This window comes from Corylus avellana, chromosome ca2, assembly GCF_901000735.1.
Source record: "Corylus avellana chromosome ca2, CavTom2PMs-1.0".
NCBI lineage: Eukaryota > Viridiplantae > Streptophyta > Magnoliopsida > Fagales > Betulaceae > Corylus > Corylus avellana.
The window spans coordinates 49,578,645-49,595,846 of record NC_081542.1 but is presented as its reverse complement, the minus strand read 5'-3'; the positions used below and the strand labels follow the sequence as shown (position 1 = coordinate 49,595,846).

At 36.9% G+C, this 17,202-nt stretch overlaps 4 protein-coding genes across 4 annotated transcripts; 1 reads left to right on the top strand and 3 right to left on the bottom strand.

Moving 5' to 3' along the window:
- Window positions 1-336: 336 nt before the first annotated feature.
- Window positions 337-3,471, bottom strand: LOC132170740 (uncharacterized). The gene is made up of 8 exons (XM_059581828.1): window positions 3,218-3,471; window positions 3,041-3,134; window positions 2,409-2,528; window positions 2,233-2,281; window positions 1,791-1,890; window positions 1,614-1,675; window positions 1,397-1,455; window positions 337-706 (listed from the first exon to the last, which is right to left on the bottom strand). The coding sequence occupies exons 1-8, from the start codon at window positions 3,367-3,369 to the stop codon at window positions 602-604; spliced, it is 741 nt and encodes a 246-aa protein (XP_059437811.1). The 5' UTR covers window positions 3,370-3,471; the 3' UTR covers window positions 337-601.
- A 2,190-nt stretch (window positions 3,472-5,661) lies between these two features.
- LOC132168507 (dolichol-phosphate mannosyltransferase subunit 1) lies at window positions 5,662-8,987 on the bottom strand. The gene is made up of 8 exons (XM_059579496.1): window positions 8,677-8,987; window positions 8,294-8,393; window positions 8,149-8,182; window positions 8,004-8,080; window positions 7,558-7,583; window positions 7,288-7,452; window positions 7,091-7,205; window positions 5,662-5,984 (listed from the first exon to the last, which is right to left on the bottom strand). Exons 1-8 carry the CDS (start codon window positions 8,769-8,771, stop codon window positions 5,880-5,882), a joined length of 717 nt encoding a protein of 238 aa, XP_059435479.1. The 5' UTR covers window positions 8,772-8,987; the 3' UTR covers window positions 5,662-5,879.
- Window positions 8,988-11,040: 2,053 nt separating this feature from the next.
- LOC132168505 (uncharacterized) lies at window positions 11,041-13,094 on the top strand. The gene is made up of 5 exons (XM_059579494.1): window positions 11,041-11,471; window positions 11,722-11,833; window positions 12,116-12,197; window positions 12,694-12,745; window positions 12,886-13,094. Exons 1-5 carry the CDS (start codon window positions 11,112-11,114, stop codon window positions 13,030-13,032), a joined length of 753 nt encoding a protein of 250 aa, XP_059435477.1. The 5' UTR covers window positions 11,041-11,111; the 3' UTR covers window positions 13,033-13,094.
- A 144-nt stretch (window positions 13,095-13,238) lies between these two features.
- On the bottom strand, window positions 13,239-17,202 carry LOC132168504 (uncharacterized). The gene is made up of 6 exons (XM_059579493.1): window positions 16,624-17,202; window positions 15,371-15,482; window positions 15,075-15,246; window positions 14,802-14,989; window positions 14,359-14,503; window positions 13,239-13,688 (listed from the first exon to the last, which is right to left on the bottom strand). Exons 1-5 carry the CDS (start codon window positions 17,079-17,081, stop codon window positions 14,378-14,380), a joined length of 1,056 nt encoding a protein of 351 aa, XP_059435476.1. The 5' UTR covers window positions 17,082-17,202; the 3' UTR covers window positions 13,239-13,688; window positions 14,359-14,377.

Genomic DNA, 17,202 nt, shown 5'->3' with positions numbered 1-17,202 from the left:
CATCCGTACCCACTTTTAGAGAAGCTTGCACCTCAGTTCCAGACAGAATATCCAGCAACTTATTTACCACGGCTGGAGCCACCAAATTGCTCATGGAGATACGTGTACATAAAGATATATTGGGCTGTTTATTTAAAATGAATAGTTCAGATTAAGATAACACAAAAGATAAGAGAATCAGAGATCATAATTCATAATTTGGAGGAGACTCGACTTTTGAAAATAGACATTCGAGCACCCCCAGCTTTTGAAAATTAAGGAGCCAAAACCTGTCAGACTGCTAAAAACAATTATCGAGGGGCACAAATGAAATGGACTTTCCTACTTAGCACAAAGTTGTTTTCTCAAGATTAAAAGTTTTCTTTTACTAAATGAAAATTGAAAGTGTCAAATAATTTAGGCTGCTGTTGTGAGAGTTGAGAAACTTTCGGGAAGTCATCTAGCATCTATTGAAGGAGTACAACTAGATAATAATGAAAGAGTTTTGGGGCCATGGCCACCCCATGGTACTCAAGATGTGGCTCCAACACTGGAATACATAACAAGTAGCAAATAATCATGATGTGATCCAGTCAGGCTGCAAATTAGCAGACGCCATTCTTCAGCTAAGAACTTTTCTCAAAACTGCTTCAGCACGATGCTCAAATTTCGGCAGCGCCCAGTCATGCTGAACTATGTCGAGACTGTCTTTCTCAGCACCCAAGCTCTGAAAAAAGAAAAAAGAAGTGGCTAAGATTGGGAGTCATTCATGATGGAGAATGATGGTCTTCTATTGGCTCCCTACCAAAATTCTTTAAAAAAAATTGAAAATAATTTTTTGCATGTTTACATATACCAAAATCTCCCATCGACCAGGGTTTATACTTTATTCCAGAAAGGAAACTATACCAGAGTATATAAGGAACAATATTGGTTGAAATCCTGGACAGTTAGGAACGAAGAAAAAGAAAGGCCATCCAAATAGAAAGCAGGTCACTCACAAATTATGGGTACATGTTGAGCAATAAAGAATTACGTGGGCAACTATTCCAGAGATTCCTACATGCATAATCGAGTGGGCCTAGCCATCCAACTAGAATGTAGGTCACTTAAAAAGTACAACCATGCTTCACCTAGCTTCACATGCTAATGCCTGCTGATCTATCTTTATATATAAAAGGGAGAGAGGGGGGGAATAATGTGTGCACACGAGCAAAAGTGAGAAGAAAAGGTGTGGGAGGGGTATACAGGAACAAGTTGTTTGAAAAACTCGTTGTTCTCAAAATAACTGCATTTCTCACAAGAACCAACAAAGCAGCCCAAAAGTTTTACACAAAACATGCTTTATGACAGCAAAAATAGGAAGAAAAAAAATGCTTAACATAATAAGGGCACTGCAAATAACTTAAAAGTTTACCCTTGTCGGATCAAAGCCAAACCCACTCATTTGCATCATACGCTGGGTATCATCTGTGGCTGCATCAGAAAATGTCATATCATTAATTCAAAGATTGATATAGAAAAGTCAGAATCAGAGAAATTATGAATGACAGCTGCAGGACTTCAGAATCATTTAACAACAATCGAAATGTATTTTTCAATAACATCTTAATAAGCTCTAGATCAATACTAACCATTGTCTTCTCCCAGTATGAGACTAAATAAACCTCTTAATCCAAACAGATTGAGGAAATACCTGAAAGAATGAATTGTAAATTATTAGACGCAGCCAGTCAACTACCTAAGAGATAGAAGAAAAATCCAGAAAATTTATTTCAATGATTGGAAGAATCATAAACTTTGAGAGATACCATGAGCGACTACTGACATAGCTAACATCCACAGTACTCAAGTCAATTCCATTCTGTAACATTGACCTGAACCTCTGAGTCAATGGAAATGGTATTTTAGCTGCAGAAAGCAGAGGCATTTAGATAACCTTACATGATAACATCAATGTATTGACATTTACAAAGTATGGGGATCAATCAAGCAGGGAATTTAAGACTGACCATACAGTCAGAAAAGGAAGAGGATGAAAGGAGATATTTGAAAGATCAAAATGCAAAAGAACATCATTTAAGACAGAAAACACAAACATAACTAATGTTCCTACCATCTCAGCATGACACCTAAAAATTGGCATGCAACGCAAGATACATTAAGTAATGTTTCCATACTTTTTCAATAGTAAAATTTCAAATGAAGAAATAACCAGAGAATCAATGAATTAACAGTGGAATAGAAACAAACCTGCTACAAATCCCGAGAAGAAAAAGTTGACCCATGCGAAAGTAAGAGTCTGATCAGCAAGAGAGTATCAATACGATCTATTTCTATTTCAAGCAATTATACCAACAAGTAATAGTAACAAAATACACAACCACAATGTCTTATCAAAAGAGGAAAAACTATGTAACTTGCAATACCTGGGGTATAATCATTGAAAGGTTTTTCTTCATCATATCCATAGCCATATTTGGATCAGAGAACATTTGCGCCTGGGCATTTTGAGCCTGGCCCTTAGGAACAAACAATAGCCCATTTTCCTGCCATGCCACGACATATATGTAACTTCAGTATCTGTGTCTTAGACACAACCAAATGAAGATGACAAGCTTGTCTAGGCAAATGCACTCCTTTAGAAACAACATAAAAAATAAAGAACCAAACTAGCCTGCCCGTTACAACTTCAACACACAAAAGGCAGGTCGCTAGGGCCACCAAACTAAGGAAAAAACCACAAGAACTCACATATTCATCTTGCTATAACTACGAGGATAACAAAACCTAGATAAAACTTCAAAAGCCCTAACTTTGCATTTGAATTTGACTTCAAACGGCACTAAAAACCACTGCTATATTCTCAAAGCAGTGATTAAACTTTTAGAATTAAAAATTGAGCACCACTTTTGAACTTTCTAAGACTCACAATAAGAAATTGAGCTCAAACAGACCTATCATCGAAATCATTAACACTTCAATCATTCTCTAATCTAATTATTTTTTATAAGTAATTACAACAAAATTACTAATTGTAAACCATAATTAGATGAAATACCTCGTTGCTGTAATAGAATCTGCGAGCGCGAAACGACTTGAAAGGAATAAAGTTAGCGCCGGCACGTAGATTCCGAGCCCTAACGATGACTTGCCTGAACCAATACCACAAAATCCCAAAGCCTATGAATAAAATTGCGCAATATGTTAAAGTATAAATTAGGGTTGGGAGACTTACCCTTCTTTGACGATTTTGGCATCGGGGACTTGGTTGGAGCGCATGAGCTTGGAGACGAAGTGGCGGAGCACTCCGATGAGGACCATCACCACCGAGAGCGGGATCAGCACCCAGTCTCTGATCGCCGTGTCTAGCACCAGATCTTCCGCCATTATCAACAACTAGAGAGAGGCTGTGTACTTCTGATTCTGATCTCCCTCTCTCTCTAGGCGCTTCCCGGTTTGTTTTGATGGACCGTACGCGTCGTCGTGACAAGTGAATGGGGTTATTATTGTCTTTGTATAATGCCTCAAATTTGACACGTTCACAAGGTTCGGCAAAATTTGTCACTTCAACGTTGTAAATTTACCAAACTAACATTCACAAATAATATCAAAGAGCGTGTCCTCAATAAGTAGCTCAATCGGCTGTAAACCATGCCTCATGAAACAGAAGTTATTAGTTCAAATCATTTCTCTACCTTTCCTTGTGTGGACATATCAAAAAAATATATATATCAAACAACGTCAAAAGCAAACCCAATCCAAAAAATATAACACAGAATTAAATAAATTTATTACAAGAAATACCTAACCGACCAGCAACATTGAAGCTCAAAATAATGAAACCCTAACCCTTAAAGCAAAGGAGTAGTGGCAAGAATCAAAGCAAGAATCGACCTTCAAAGCGAGTGTGTGACGTCGTAGGCTTGATCGCCCTCTTCAAATCGAATTGGCAGGTCGATTGCTTAGGCATGTTCAAAGATGGGAGTGAACTTTCCAAGCGTTATCAGGTTATTGGGAGATGGGGATTTCAGGATTTGACAAGAAGGAACCGAAGGGTTCTAGGGAGAGGGATAAATCGGATTTCCAAGACCAGTCATTCCAAGACCCTTTTTCCCCACTTGATTAAAAAAAAAATTGTAAATTATTATTATTATTTTTTTAACTTCACAACTAATTTTGTGAAAAAGGTATATAATTTTTTCAAAAAAATACATTAAGATAGTTGTTAACATCAATCTTTAGTACAAAGACCTCGTGAGCAGAACGAGGAGATTGTAAGTGAAATGAGCAGAACAAAACTCATAAGGATCATTGCAACTTAATTTAAGTTTGTTATACCAAGATTGATAATTGGCTGGCTGGCTGGGGATATGGTTTTAACTAGGAAAAATATATATAATTCATAACCTTATTTTTTGTTGACACAGTTAAAAAAATTCATCGTTCACTTATGAAATCGTAATCCTAAACGCACTCGAAATGTCTATACAAAATAAGACTCATGTATATATATTATTGTTTGATGAAAAAACTGACGAGTATATCATACTGAAAATAAGCCACATGCAGTAGGGTTTTGTTTCTTAAAGATGCTTAGCTTGCTATTGATGCACATCGTCCAGTTGCTTGATTATTTTCTGTCAAATGCTTCTAACTTTTTCTTTGTAGGGAACTTGTATACGATATACGTTTACTCTTTAAGATTTGAATGACTTCTTCCCACCTCGATCATTTTCATTCTCTCAACAACCTAGAGAAATCGCGGCCTTGGTCTCTTTCCCCAGCAGTAGATTAATCTCACATTCCCTTCCACAAAATCTCTCTAGCCAAACAAGTTTTAAGGCTTACGTTCTTGGTAATTTTCACTCTCCAATTTCACACCAACCTTTGATCCATAGCAGCTTTTCTTCAAGGCGCAGACGCTTAGGCACACCGGTGCCATTTGATGCTAAAAGCTCAGAATCAGGAGAGGGAGATCATCGAGTTCTGGAGGCAGTTCTTAAACTTCACAGCGCATTTAGGAGCAAAAACATCCATGAATTATCATATATAATATTCTTCCATATACTCTTTTTTAATAATAAAAAAAAAAAAACATTTACAACATACGAATAAAACAACCAGGTAGCCTCTGTTTGGTTCGGCTCCCCGTCAGCTCTCTTGTCAAACAGCCTCTTTTCTTTTTTCTTTTTTTTTTTTTTTTTTTTTTTTTGTTGTTGTTAAATAATATATTTCTTCTAATTTATGTTTTCAATTATAGTTCCTGTTATTAGACCAGAATCACACACCGATGTTATCTTCGTTGACCCAAAATCAAAAAAGAACTAGACTTTGTTATTGTGTAGCTAAAAATCCGATACACAGTTTTCAATAAGAAGTAAGAACACCCACCCCTGTAAAGGGGTAGCAGATCCAAAACTTAGGATCTTTCTTATACACCCACCCCTCTAATGGGGTTAGTGGTTTGCATATTGTAAGTGCTTTTTTGTGCTTCTTAAAGCTAAAATCTCTGTATTTTTTGAAACAAAGAATACTAGTAGGAGAACGCCAGGCTCTGTTAAAAAAACTAACAATCAATCAAAAACACGGAACACTAGATCCTAAATACCATACACCCACATTCAATCCGTGTTCTAGGTATAAAATTATGATCTTTTAATATGTGACCAGACAACTCAATTGCCATCAGAAGTAAATCTTACTTAAAAGGAAGCAACTCATAAACACGAGCCAATGTGCTAATCTGCTGTTAGACTCAATTGAGAATCTTAGTTGTTTGTATGATAAGGCCTATCAAAATTCATAAACAAAAAGAAGAATTATAGAGTGAAAAACCTTACATGACTAGTGCACAAAATGAAAAAAGATGATCACTTGCTTGTCATTTCTGCTTTATTTTATGTTGTGACCAACAGATATGCAAGGCCTTTTAGATATTCCACAATTTCAGATCCTCCAAGCTTTGAACTTCCGTATACTCTATCAACAAATGTAATTGGAACCTGTAGACAAGCACAGGACCCAGATCAACTAAAAGGTGGAAGATCAATGAGTACACCTAGAACATACATACATAAAAGCGAATCAAGCAACACAATGCATTCATTATCATGAGTACTTGAAACTGCTCTTCCGATAGATTCTGCAGAACTAGCTTAAATGTATAAAGTTCAAGCATCACTACCGGACTCCCAATGTTACAAATCCTTCGAATACATGAGTGTGTTTAGGAAGAAAGAGAATTAGGCAACATGGTCAGATAGGCAAAACCATAGCATCGATGACTAATTGGCTGTTTACTGTTGATGCAGAGCTGAGGTACATTAAGGGGAAGACAACAACAAAAAACAAAAAAAGTTGCAAAGGTAATCATAAATTTGAAATTTGTGGCAGCCTGTTGGCTGCCTTTATAAACATGCACATTTGCCTTGTTAACTCAAGACAGCTATCAATAAGGCATAGCTGCATTCATGAAGCACAACATTGAGAGGAGTCACATGGCATAAATTCAAAAATACATATGTATGTTCATCCTTGCTTACACACATACAGGCCTGAATATGCACTTGTGCATGCGCTGTTGGCATTTCTAATTGCTTCCATGTATTTTTTTTCTAAGCTGATTCCATGTGTTTAACTGTATAAGAGAATTTTTTTCCTCAAGGACTCAAAAGAGGAGAAAGTATATCTCACTTTTCGAGCTCCTATCATTCCATCTATTTCAGTCTTTACTTCTTTACTAAAAATTATTTCCTTCCACCCATATTGATAAAGTTCACAATTAATATTCAATTTGCCACAAAACTTGAAACAGAAAAACCAGGAAGACAAACCATAATGGTAGGATGTTTATATTGCAAACCAAAACTAGTCTGACCAACTCAAACCCACACTTGCTAGTAAAGTTCTTTTACTATATAACTTTAACCAAGTGAGATGTTGAGGTATTCACAAAGGATGATCCCAGTAAATTTAGTATTTGAGAGCATAAGATCCAAAAAAAAAAAACCCGCTGGTTAGGATCAAGATCCACACAACTGAATGTGCACAAAGTTTGTCAATTTCAATTTTAAACCATGATAATAGACAAATATGTAACTCTACCTACCTCTTCAATATGGTAGCCTTTTCTAGAAGCTCGAACAATCATCTCCATTTGAAAGACATATCCCTTGCTCACACAGGAACTAATGATATCTTCAAGAACTGATTTCCTATAAAGCCTTCAAATGATACAAGTAACTTCAGTTTCAAAATCATGGAAGTGTTGAGCAATTGAATAACTTAATACGATAGTTTGTGTACCGGAAAGATCCAGTCAAATCTGATACACCAGGCCATAGAAGTGTTTGTGCAAGAACATTGGCTCCCCTACTTGTTAGCTTGCGCATAAGATTCCATCCATGAACACCCCCACCTTTAACATAGCGGGTTCCAGTAACTATACTTGCACCAGTCTCCAGCTGTTTCCTTAATAAACACGTCATAGTAAAAGAATTCAGAAGGTTTTCCAGAAACTAGGCACTCTATGTCAAAATTGGAGCATAGAAAAGAATCGAATGGAATTTCTCTTACTTGATGAAGCTTGGCAAGTATTTAGGCTGCATGACGAGAAGCAAATAGGTCAGATGAAGAAAACTATAGCCGATGGAAAATTGGAAACAATAATGTGATAAATCAATACTATGAACAGGGCTAGCAACTACAAATAGCCACAGACTCCATGCACTTACCTGGTCAGTGGGTCTCATGGATGTTTTAACCACTATCGGTGAATCCAATTTATATTTTGACATTTATTTTGGGTAACCACATGAATGAAATACTAGATGGTTCACAGAAAAAGAAACACCAAAGCATAATCGAGTTGTAGACATCAGAAATAAGTAGGATGCTTTCCTAGCTGCCAACATACACAACTGAAAGTGGCAAATTATCATCCATGGCAACCTAGATGCCTTCCCAATTTCAAACTTCAACAATGCACCAAATTATTATCCACATCCCACCGACATACTTACATGGTGTGATAGATCAGCATCCATGATTACAACAAAATTTCCAGACGCATGCTTAAGGCCATGAGAGTAAGCCGTTCCTGAAATTTGAATACACATCAAAGCAAGCTCCCTGTAATTTTTCATATACAGATTATAACAGACATACCTAACCCAAGCTTCTTAGGTCTAGCTCTCAAAAGCTGCATCATTTAAAAAACAAAGTAGGGGATCATCGTCACAAGTCAGAAATAAGCATGAAAAATGAGTTTGCTCAGAAATTCAGATTCATTTTCAAATCTTATGGTACTCACAATGCGATCTTCACCATATACTTGCTGTAGTTGTTTTACAACTTCTTGAGTCCCATCAGGACTACCATCGTCCACAACAATTATTTCAAAATCAACATCCCTTAACCAAACAAGAAATTGTATGAGACGTCCATTCACGAAACTATTACCTATTGCCAACATAATCTCAAGCACGGTCTACATGCAAGGCGCAGGAACAAGCAAATGAAACCCATAAATGATTGTATATGTTTATAAGACCCAAATCCCAAAACAAGGCCAATTTTCATTTCAATTTAGAGAAGCCTTAACAAAATCAAGAAGAGTAATCCAAAATCAGATCCTAGAAAAAAAAAGAACTGGGACGAAAAAGAATTCTAGGATCAGAGACAAGGTGGGCATACCGGAGATGCTTGAAGACGAGGAACACCACGAGGGCAATATTGAGGCGTTCGTTGTAGGTCGGGATTATTATGCTGTACTTGTTCCTCTCCGCCATTCTGAGCTTGGTTTTACTTTCTGATTCGGGTTCAGAACGACTTCGAAAGTTCGGCGGGGTTTTGAAATTTGGGGATTTTGACGGTGAGTAGCTCGTCGCCGGAGATGTGGGTGGCTCGTCGTCAGCTGTGTTGGGCGTTCGTGGTCTCCGGTGGCCGGCCGTCGGTGAGGGGAGAGGGAAGAGGAAAGAGAGAGATTTGTCAGAAAATGTGGGAAGACGATGTTTTTAACATCGGAAGAGATAAAAACAGTAATGCTTTTTTTTAAAAAGGAAGAGAAATATTAGGGTCAAATAGAAAAAAAAAATATATAGATATCTAACAATTCAATTGAAAAAAATGTATACATAAGATATGAATGTACTGATGAAAGCACTCTAAAATCATTTATTTTAGGATTGTGGTGGTTAGATTGGGTATCGTATTTGCTTTGATAGTGAGCAACAACATAATCTTAAGATTTTTTTTTTTTTTTGAAAAAAATTTTTGAAGACGGAATTTTGAGTTTTTGACTTTTTTTGGGAAGAAGGAAAAAATAAAAAGGGTTAGCAAAGAGCCCATATTCTCTTTGAAATATGTAGGTTAGTGAAATACAATGCATATGGAAATTAATTAATGATAAAATTTATATATATATATACCAAACCACAAAAAAGAGAAGAGACAGACAAGTAGGTCCTGTTTGCCAACAGCACGGCATGGCCAAAAAAAAAAAGGACCAGGTGCATTTGGGCAAATGCACCCGGTCCCTTTTGGCCATGGGTACTGACCACCCCTTTCCTAGCCACCCTTAAAACGGTGGTTCACAATCTTTGGCCACGAGACCCGATCGGTTCCTTTTTTTTAAATAATAATTTCAGTTTGAATTATCTGGTTGGAAAGTGAATAATTTAAGTGTTGTTTTTGAAATTTGTGTGCATTTTGACTGAGGACCCTGCAACAATCAGATGGCACTGTAGCTGGAACAGTGCTGTTCCAGCTACAGTGCCGGCCCCGTGCTATTGGCAAACGGGGCCATAGGTCTTTTTATGGTTTGAGGGACTAAGAAAGGTGATTTTGTAAGTATTAAACTAGGTAGAAAGACTTTTTGGGAATTAGCTTCAAGAGAAAGAGACAAGAAAAAATAAAAGAAATGCAAATCATTTTACTTGGGGAGAGATGTATAAGGATTAAGGAGGTGTGATGCATTCGTAAGGAAAGCATACAAGCCTTTTTGACCGAATAAGGGGACCACCCTCCCTTATGCACGGAACTCCTTGTGGCTCTGCAAAGGGAGATGAGGTGCTCTCCTCGTTAAAAGCATCACGAGGACAGCATTTCTGAATACGGTCCCCAATTCTTTTGCTATTAAAAAAATCTCCCTTTAAGTATTCACAATGCTCTCTTAAATTTGAAAATAAAAAGTCACTTTATTAAATTTAAAGAACTTTTTTTTTTAAAAGTTATCAAATAATAAATTATCTATATTTCTTTTTATCTTAATTAAATATTTTTATTTATTAGTTTGAATGCCAACCATTTAAACTGGCATGGAATAGTCGTTAAAATTATTGACAGAGTTCTTTGGTGCATTTTTCTTTATTGAAGTTATTAACTCTTTGGTATTTTTCTTTGAAATTATTAACATTTGCACTTTTGTATGTGATACATTGCTGTTTCGCTTTTCCTTTCCGGCTTTCAGGCCAATTGGTCACTTCAAGTTTACGACAGTTTCTTGTAAGGCTGCGTTATCCCATAGATTTATCATAGCTAACCATTTACGAAGAAACCTCAATAAAATTCAAGAATGTTTAAATCTGTGATGCAGGAGGAGTGACAGAATTGAAGGAATAAGAAAGTTGAAACTTATCTATAAGTCTTTGAATTGAAGAGTCATATATTGACGAAAATTATGTTATAAGAGTGTGATATGAAACGTTGCTTTTAGAAAATAACTAAAAGCAAAACGTTTCAACATATTTAACGAACTTAAATGGACGTTTAACCTTTCATAAAGACAAAATCGCACTATAGAGAATCAAAATCGCACTTTTTGTTTATGAAATTGCAATCCCTAAGGCACTCTAAATGTCTATACAAAATAAGACTCATGTATATATATTATTGTTTGATGAGAAAACTGAAGAGTATATCATACTGAAAATAAGCCACATGCAGTTGTGTTTTGTTTCTTAAAGATGCCTAGCTTGCTATTGATGCACATCGTCCAGTTGCTTGATTCTTTTCTGTCAAATGCTTCTAACTTTTCCTTTGTAGGAAACTGTATAAGATATTCGTTTACTCTTTGAGATTTGAATGACTTCTTCCCACCTCGATCATTTTCTTTCTCTCAACCTAGAGAAATGGCGGCCTTGTTCTCTTTCCCCAGCAGTAGATTAATCTCACATTCCCTTCCACAAAATCTCTCTAGCCAAACAAGTTTTAAGGCTTATGTTCTTAGTAATTTTCACTCTCCAATTTCACACCAACCTTTGATCCATAGAAGCTTTTCTTCAAGGCGCAGACGCCTAGGCGCACTGGTGCCATTTGATGCTAAAAGCTCAGAATCAGGAGGGGGAGATCATCGAGCTCTGGAGGCAGTTCTTAAACTTCACAGCGCAATTAAGAGCAAAAACATCCATGAATTATCAGATATAATTGGAGATGAATGCCGGTGCATCTGCAATTTCTTCTCATTCTTCCAGCCCTTCCAAGGGAAAATGGTATATCCACTTTCAACTAACAACAAATCACATTTTCTTTTTTGTTCGTGTTAGCATATGATTGGAATCACATTAGCCAATTTTGGCCAACTTTCTTTATCCCTCCAATGAAAACTCATTCTCAACAAGAATCTCTCTGTTATATTGACACGTGTTAACAAGTTATAAAGAATTGTTGGACTAACCTATTTCTTGTCAATTTAATTGCTAAATCAATTAAAGGTCTAGGGTGTTTGTTTCTTGCATGCAGCAAGTGTTGGATTTTTTCACTCATCTGATTAAAAGCTTTGGAGATAACGCTGAATTTGTCATAAAACCAACATTGCATGATGGAATGAAGGTTGGTATTTCATGGAAACTAGGTATGCATATACTTCTTTTTTAGTCATGATATCGTCTCTAGGGGCGGACTCTGGGTTAATGTTTGGATCCCCCGAAATTTTAAAAATTCTCTTAGAATTTATATTTTTATAAAATAGACCCCAAAAATTAATTATTTCCACCCCAAAAACAAGTCTTTTTATACTTTTATCTCCCGTATCAAAATTTCTGGTTCCACCCCTGTAGTTTCCTTTTAGATGGGTAGAGTTCTAAGAAGTTCTATTGAATCTCTTACTTCCTTATTGGTGGTTTACTGCTTGCAGAATGGAAAAATACACATGTGCCTCTAGGAAAGGGTCTCAGCTTCTATATATGCCATATCTACCAGGGGAAGGTTTATATAAGGTATCACAGATATTATGCCTCAGTTTTTTTTTTGTTTGTTTATTGTTTTTTGTTTTGTTTATTTTTTTTTGTTTTGTTTACTATTATTATTATTATTATTATTATTATTATTTTGCGTTTATCTTGTTGAGATGGTAGGATCAGGAGCACAGAACTTTGCTCCACAATGAGAATGAGTTTACCACCATATTTTCTACAATAGGCAAAACAGTTGGTGTAGTAATTAATTATGAAAATGTATGAGATACTACAATTTTTATTATAAACTACTGATATGATTGTTTATGTGATACTGACATGATATTCTTTGTGACATTGTCATGTCAGTCACAATTAAATTTAATTATTTAATCATTGACGTGGTAAGTACCACACGAATTATCACATCAATTTATAAATAATTTATAGTAAGAGTTGTAACATCTCTAGTAGCATTCATTAACTTAACATCAACGTTTGGTCTTTATTTAAATAATATAAATTTTCAATTATCCAGAGATATGGAAATGTTCATGGAACCGCTGCTTCACATTGAACCTCTAAGAATGGTATGAGACACTGACCATTTTCTTGTTTTCTTCTCCCCCTCTTTTTTGGCACTTTAGCTCATAATCACTGGTGCAATGACACATTTGTGTGTTTGTTTGTTTGGCCCCTTTCCCTTTCCCTTTTTTTTTTAACTTTGCAGAAATTGATGGCATATGTTATGGCAGTGATGGACAAGATGGATTTTTACTTGGGATCCAAGAGTAAAGCCAAGAGAGTTATATTTATTTTACTCGCTCTGTTTTTCATTTGTACCTCTCTGTTCTTATTTAAACTCCCTTTCCATTAGTCTTGAGGCACGAACCATAGTGATTATGTTAACACTCAAATTCATTTATGCTAACAGTAGAACACTTGCATCTATCTACATATAGGCATCCCCTACAATTGGTTACCTGAATTGCACGGGTTGCTCGGAGTAAATGAACCTTGTGGCCTATGAAGATCACGTGCAATTCGAACAAGTAATTGTAAGAAATCCTGTAGAACCTCGGGTAAATAACTTTATCTTACATAAATTAACTCATGAACCACAGAACATAGGGCTTTCATCCAATACAAATTCTAGCAAGTTATGGTTAAATGCATCAACAACTTCTGCCATCTAACAAGATACACATAAAGATCCTTAAGGATGTACAGAGGATTTACCATTCTAACCAGTCCCCTTCAGTCAGTTTAGAGGTTAGCATTGAATGGAAAGAAAGACAACAACGTGAGAAAGAAAAATCAAATCCAGGGCAATGGCATAACTACGAGATACTCCTTGCCATTGTCCCATGGTGTACATATTTCCTTCTCACAAATAACCAAGTGATATAAAGCATTTCATCTAACCATGTCAACGCACCAAAAAAAAAAAAAAAAACGGAGCAGAAAAATAAAACGATTCCTCACTATCTGTTCTACCATCAGAAGAGACTATATGCCAGCAGTCTCGTGCACCTGCAACAAATAAAATATAACTAATCCATCAGTGTTTAGCACAAAACAGATAATACCTACAATATTTATTGGTTAACCATTGCAAATATGGATTGGTTGACAGACAACCATAGAAGCACATCAACTGCAAAAATATAGATACTTTGTGTGCAAAAAAGTATTGGGGTTGAGATATTTGAGGGTTGTTGAGTATAATAATAATAATACAATGGCAATGCCAGCTCAGACCCAAACACTTATTTTTGTCTGAAACTCACAAACCCTAAATGGCTTGATGGAACAGAATTGTCCAGCAACATAGTACCCAATAAGGAAAAAGAAAAACACTGTAACAGGGAAATCCAAAATGAAGCAGAAGGTTAAAAGATTTGGGGTCAGACATGTTGAATGTGAAACACGAACGTTTTTTTTTTAAAAAAAAAATTTAATTTATTTTATTTTATATATATATAAGTAATTTTTTTGTCTATAAGGAAAGAGAAAAAGGGAAATTCGAATTAGTAACCTCTATTTCATGAGGCACGGTCCCTAGCCGATTAAACTATCTTTAAGAGACGTGAAACATGCACATATAAAAGCAGATGATGGGAGATTGGCAGGAATTCTGCAGATAGATAATCGAATGTAAAAACTAGAGAGGGCCAGCATTAACAATGCACGGAGTTCATACCAGTCAACAGTACCAGGCATCATGACCGTTTGAATAAATGATGGCGTGCTAACATCTCCTGTATCCCCAGTGCAGAAATGCTTTCGCATCCAAGGAGCTCACGAAGCTGTGCATCACATAATATGACCATCGAGTTTAAAGGATCCTACAACCGCACAAGTAAAGCCACTAAGATTTGAAACTTCCAAAACAAAGCAAGATAACTATTAACAGTGATGAAGGCCGCCTGGGTGAGAGCATAATGCTAATCATAAGGAACCAGATCAAATCGTAGTTTGCATAAAATCAAGAAACAAAACAAAGCTATCAGAATAATCTTCTCATGTATATGCTGGATTGGCAAGCCTAGATAGAGAAACTAATTTAAGCTGTAAATTTAGATGAGAGAGAGGGAGAGAGAGAGAGAGAGAGAGAAGTGGAAACTTGTGTGTGATGCTACCCACCTCCAAACGGTTAACTTTAATGTACTCCCAAACAAGTCTTAATGCCTCAGATTGGAGCATCTCCCTTCCTGCAGTGCCCAAAAACTTGGCAAGTGCTTCAGAAATGATAACAGGAGATGAACCAGGTTCGGTACTTTCAGTTGTAGACTCAACATCTACCTTCAATCGTTTAGCTTGACCTGGCTCCTCTGCAGACATTTGAAAGTGGGGAAAAATTACTAAATATAAACCATCACATAACAAACAATTTGTGTTTTCTGCCACGTTACACACTTTTAGGTTCAAGTGGGATAATATGTTTGGCAAGCAGCTTATTCATCTTGAACATGTCAGTACAGTCCGTCTCAAATACCACACGTAGAGCATCATCACAGATAATCTTTCTCTTGTTGCTTGGATCTTGGAGGTTGTTTTTCCTTATGTATGCCCACAGCTGCTTCACAATCTGAATCAAACAAGAAGGGTTTCTTTATTTATATCAAGCTTACTTCATAAACATTAACACTTCAGTAATGTACATAATAAAAGAGCCCAACAAAGAGGATTATCATAAATCTGAAGATAACAACCTCAGTCCTTGGCAACGCTGGCTCACCAACTATTGTCTGAAGTTCAGGTGAGACACCACAAACTTTGTTTAAACCCCCGGGACCACCTCTTCTTTTTGCACTCACTGGAGCACTGCAACAAAATACATTTTATATTTGTAAGTAACAGAGCACTGAACTAAGATTCAATAAACACAAACACATCAGATCATCCATCAGAGTAATACTTCCCAACGGGAATGTGACATACAGTGCTAGCAGACATTCATGCGCAGATACAAGACTCAAGCAGAACCACAGTGACGCATCTCTGCAAAGGCAATGCAGAGTTGCACACTACAATCTAGCTAAGTATAACACACAAGAATTTCACTAGATGAGAACAAAATGCATCAATAAACTCATATGTGCCTGATGAAAACAACACTGAGATAAAAAAAAAAAAAGAAAATACATAGATCACAATTGGGCTATCTCCCCACCTCATTTGGGGGGTGTTTTTGTTTTTCCTTTGAGGAGTGTTTTGTGTTTTGAGTTATTTGTTAATGCATTTGTCTTAAGAACAGAAAACAAAAACACAAACAGTCATTAGCTTAACAGATTAGAAATTTTACTAGAGCAAAGCAGTAGCAGGCCTTGTTGGAAGCACCCAACAAGGCCTTTACTTTTAGAAATTTTTTTAAAAAACACTAGCTTAACAGATTAGAAAGCCTTTCCTATGATTTGCCGCTAAATTATCCTGAATTATAATTATCTTTATGCATAAGAACAGAAGATAAATAGTTTGACTAGCATTTCAGTATCGAAAAAGGAATCAAAACTTCCCCACAGGTATTGGAGAGTACAAATACCAATCATGTTGCATTAGTACCCAATTTTGTTCCCATATCTCTCGTCCTAACCAATCAAATACTTGACAAAGACCGGTCGCAAATAATCTCAAAATGACTACTTGCAATTAAAATATATCATTAATGACACCTAATCCCCTTTTTGTTTTGTTCCAAAACCAAAAGCTTTGACGTCAACTAGTTCACCAATGGTGATCAAAATCCCGTATAGACTCAGACCATTCTAACAATGACGTATATAATTCTATTATATACACATGCACATCATACTGACAAAAAGCCAACATAGGAAATGCCAAAACTTTCAAGTGAACATATTAGCAGATAACTCAAGCACACAACTTATGCATGTACATAACTAAAATACAAAACCCTAATTTTGGAACCCTGAAATTGAACCAAAGAAAACCCTAAAACCCTGACCTTTGTTTCGGGGTTTCGGGAGTGGGACTTGGAGTGAAAGCCTCGGACTTGGTCGCCTGAGGTGGAGGCGGATAGACCGGTGCCGGAAACGGCTGTGGCTGCCGGAAGGAGAGGTCGACAGGGCGGTGGGGAAGGTGGGGCTGGAGGGCAAAATGGGGAGGGAATTGTTGGGGGTGGGGGCTGGATGGGAATTGGGGGTGGTTTCGGAGGGCAAAATGGTCTTTTGGGTGTGGCTGTTGTGGTTGTGGTAGTGGTTGTTGTTGTGGTTGTGGTTGAGTTGGGTGTGAGCGGAGGAGGAGGTTGATCTGGTCGCGAATGAAGCCGGCCTTGTCAGAGAGGTCGAGCCCTAGCTTGGCCTCGAGCTGCTGAACGACACCGTTTAGCGAGGTGACGGCGTTAGGGTCGGACTGACGGAGCACCGACTCCACTCCTTTTGCTATCTCTTGGTCGGACACCATGGTTTCACCTTCATATATTAACTGAAAAAACGGACTCAAACGGCTCTCTCTCTCTCTCTTCTCTCTCTTTCACTCTCTCTCACCCTGCTCTCTCTTCTTTCTTTCTTTCTCTCTCTTCTCT

Bases quoted from the DNA above. Each gene is read 5' to 3' on its own strand.
- LOC132170740 (XM_059581828.1), bottom strand. From the start codon at position 3,369: ATGGCGGAAGATCTGGTGCTAGACACGGCGATCAGAGACTGGGTGCTG. The intron at 2,282-2,408 runs GTATTGCAAGTT...CTTGCTGATCAG, and splicing joins TTTCAATGATTATACCCCAG to ACTCTTACTTTCGCATGGGT. The intron at 1,676-1,790 runs GTATCTCTCAAA...TCATTCTTTCAG, and splicing joins TATGTCAGTAGTCGCTCATG to GTATTTCCTCAATCTGTTTG.
- LOC132168507 (XM_059579496.1), bottom strand. From the start codon at position 8,771: ATGGCGGAGAGGAACAAGTACAGCATAATAATCCCGACCTACAACGAA. The intron at 8,183-8,293 runs GTGAGTACCATA...TAAATGATGCAG, and splicing joins TATATGGTGAAGATCGCATT to CTTTTGAGAGCTAGACCTAA. The intron at 7,206-7,287 runs GTACACAAACTA...TATCATTTGAAG, and splicing joins GATTTGACTGGATCTTTCCG to GCTTTATAGGAAATCAGTTC.
- LOC132168505 (XM_059579494.1), top strand. From the start codon at position 11,112: ATGGCGGCCTTGTTCTCTTTCCCCAGCAGTAGATTAATCTCACATTCC. The intron at 12,198-12,693 runs GTATCACAGATA...TCAATTATCCAG, and splicing joins CAGGGGAAGGTTTATATAAG to AGATATGGAAATGTTCATGG. The intron at 12,746-12,885 runs GTATGAGACACT...TTAACTTTGCAG, and splicing joins ACATTGAACCTCTAAGAATG to AAATTGATGGCATATGTTAT.
- LOC132168504 (XM_059579493.1), bottom strand. From the start codon at position 17,081: ATGGTGTCCGACCAAGAGATAGCAAAAGGAGTGGAGTCGGTGCTCCGT. The intron at 15,483-16,623 runs GTCAGGGTTTTA...ATTTTGTTGCAG, and splicing joins CCCGAAACCCCGAAACAAAG to TGCTCCAGTGAGTGCAAAAA. The intron at 14,504-14,801 runs GTGGGTAGCATC...GTGCGGTTGTAG, and splicing joins TTAAAGTTAACCGTTTGGAG to GATCCTTTAAACTCGATGGT.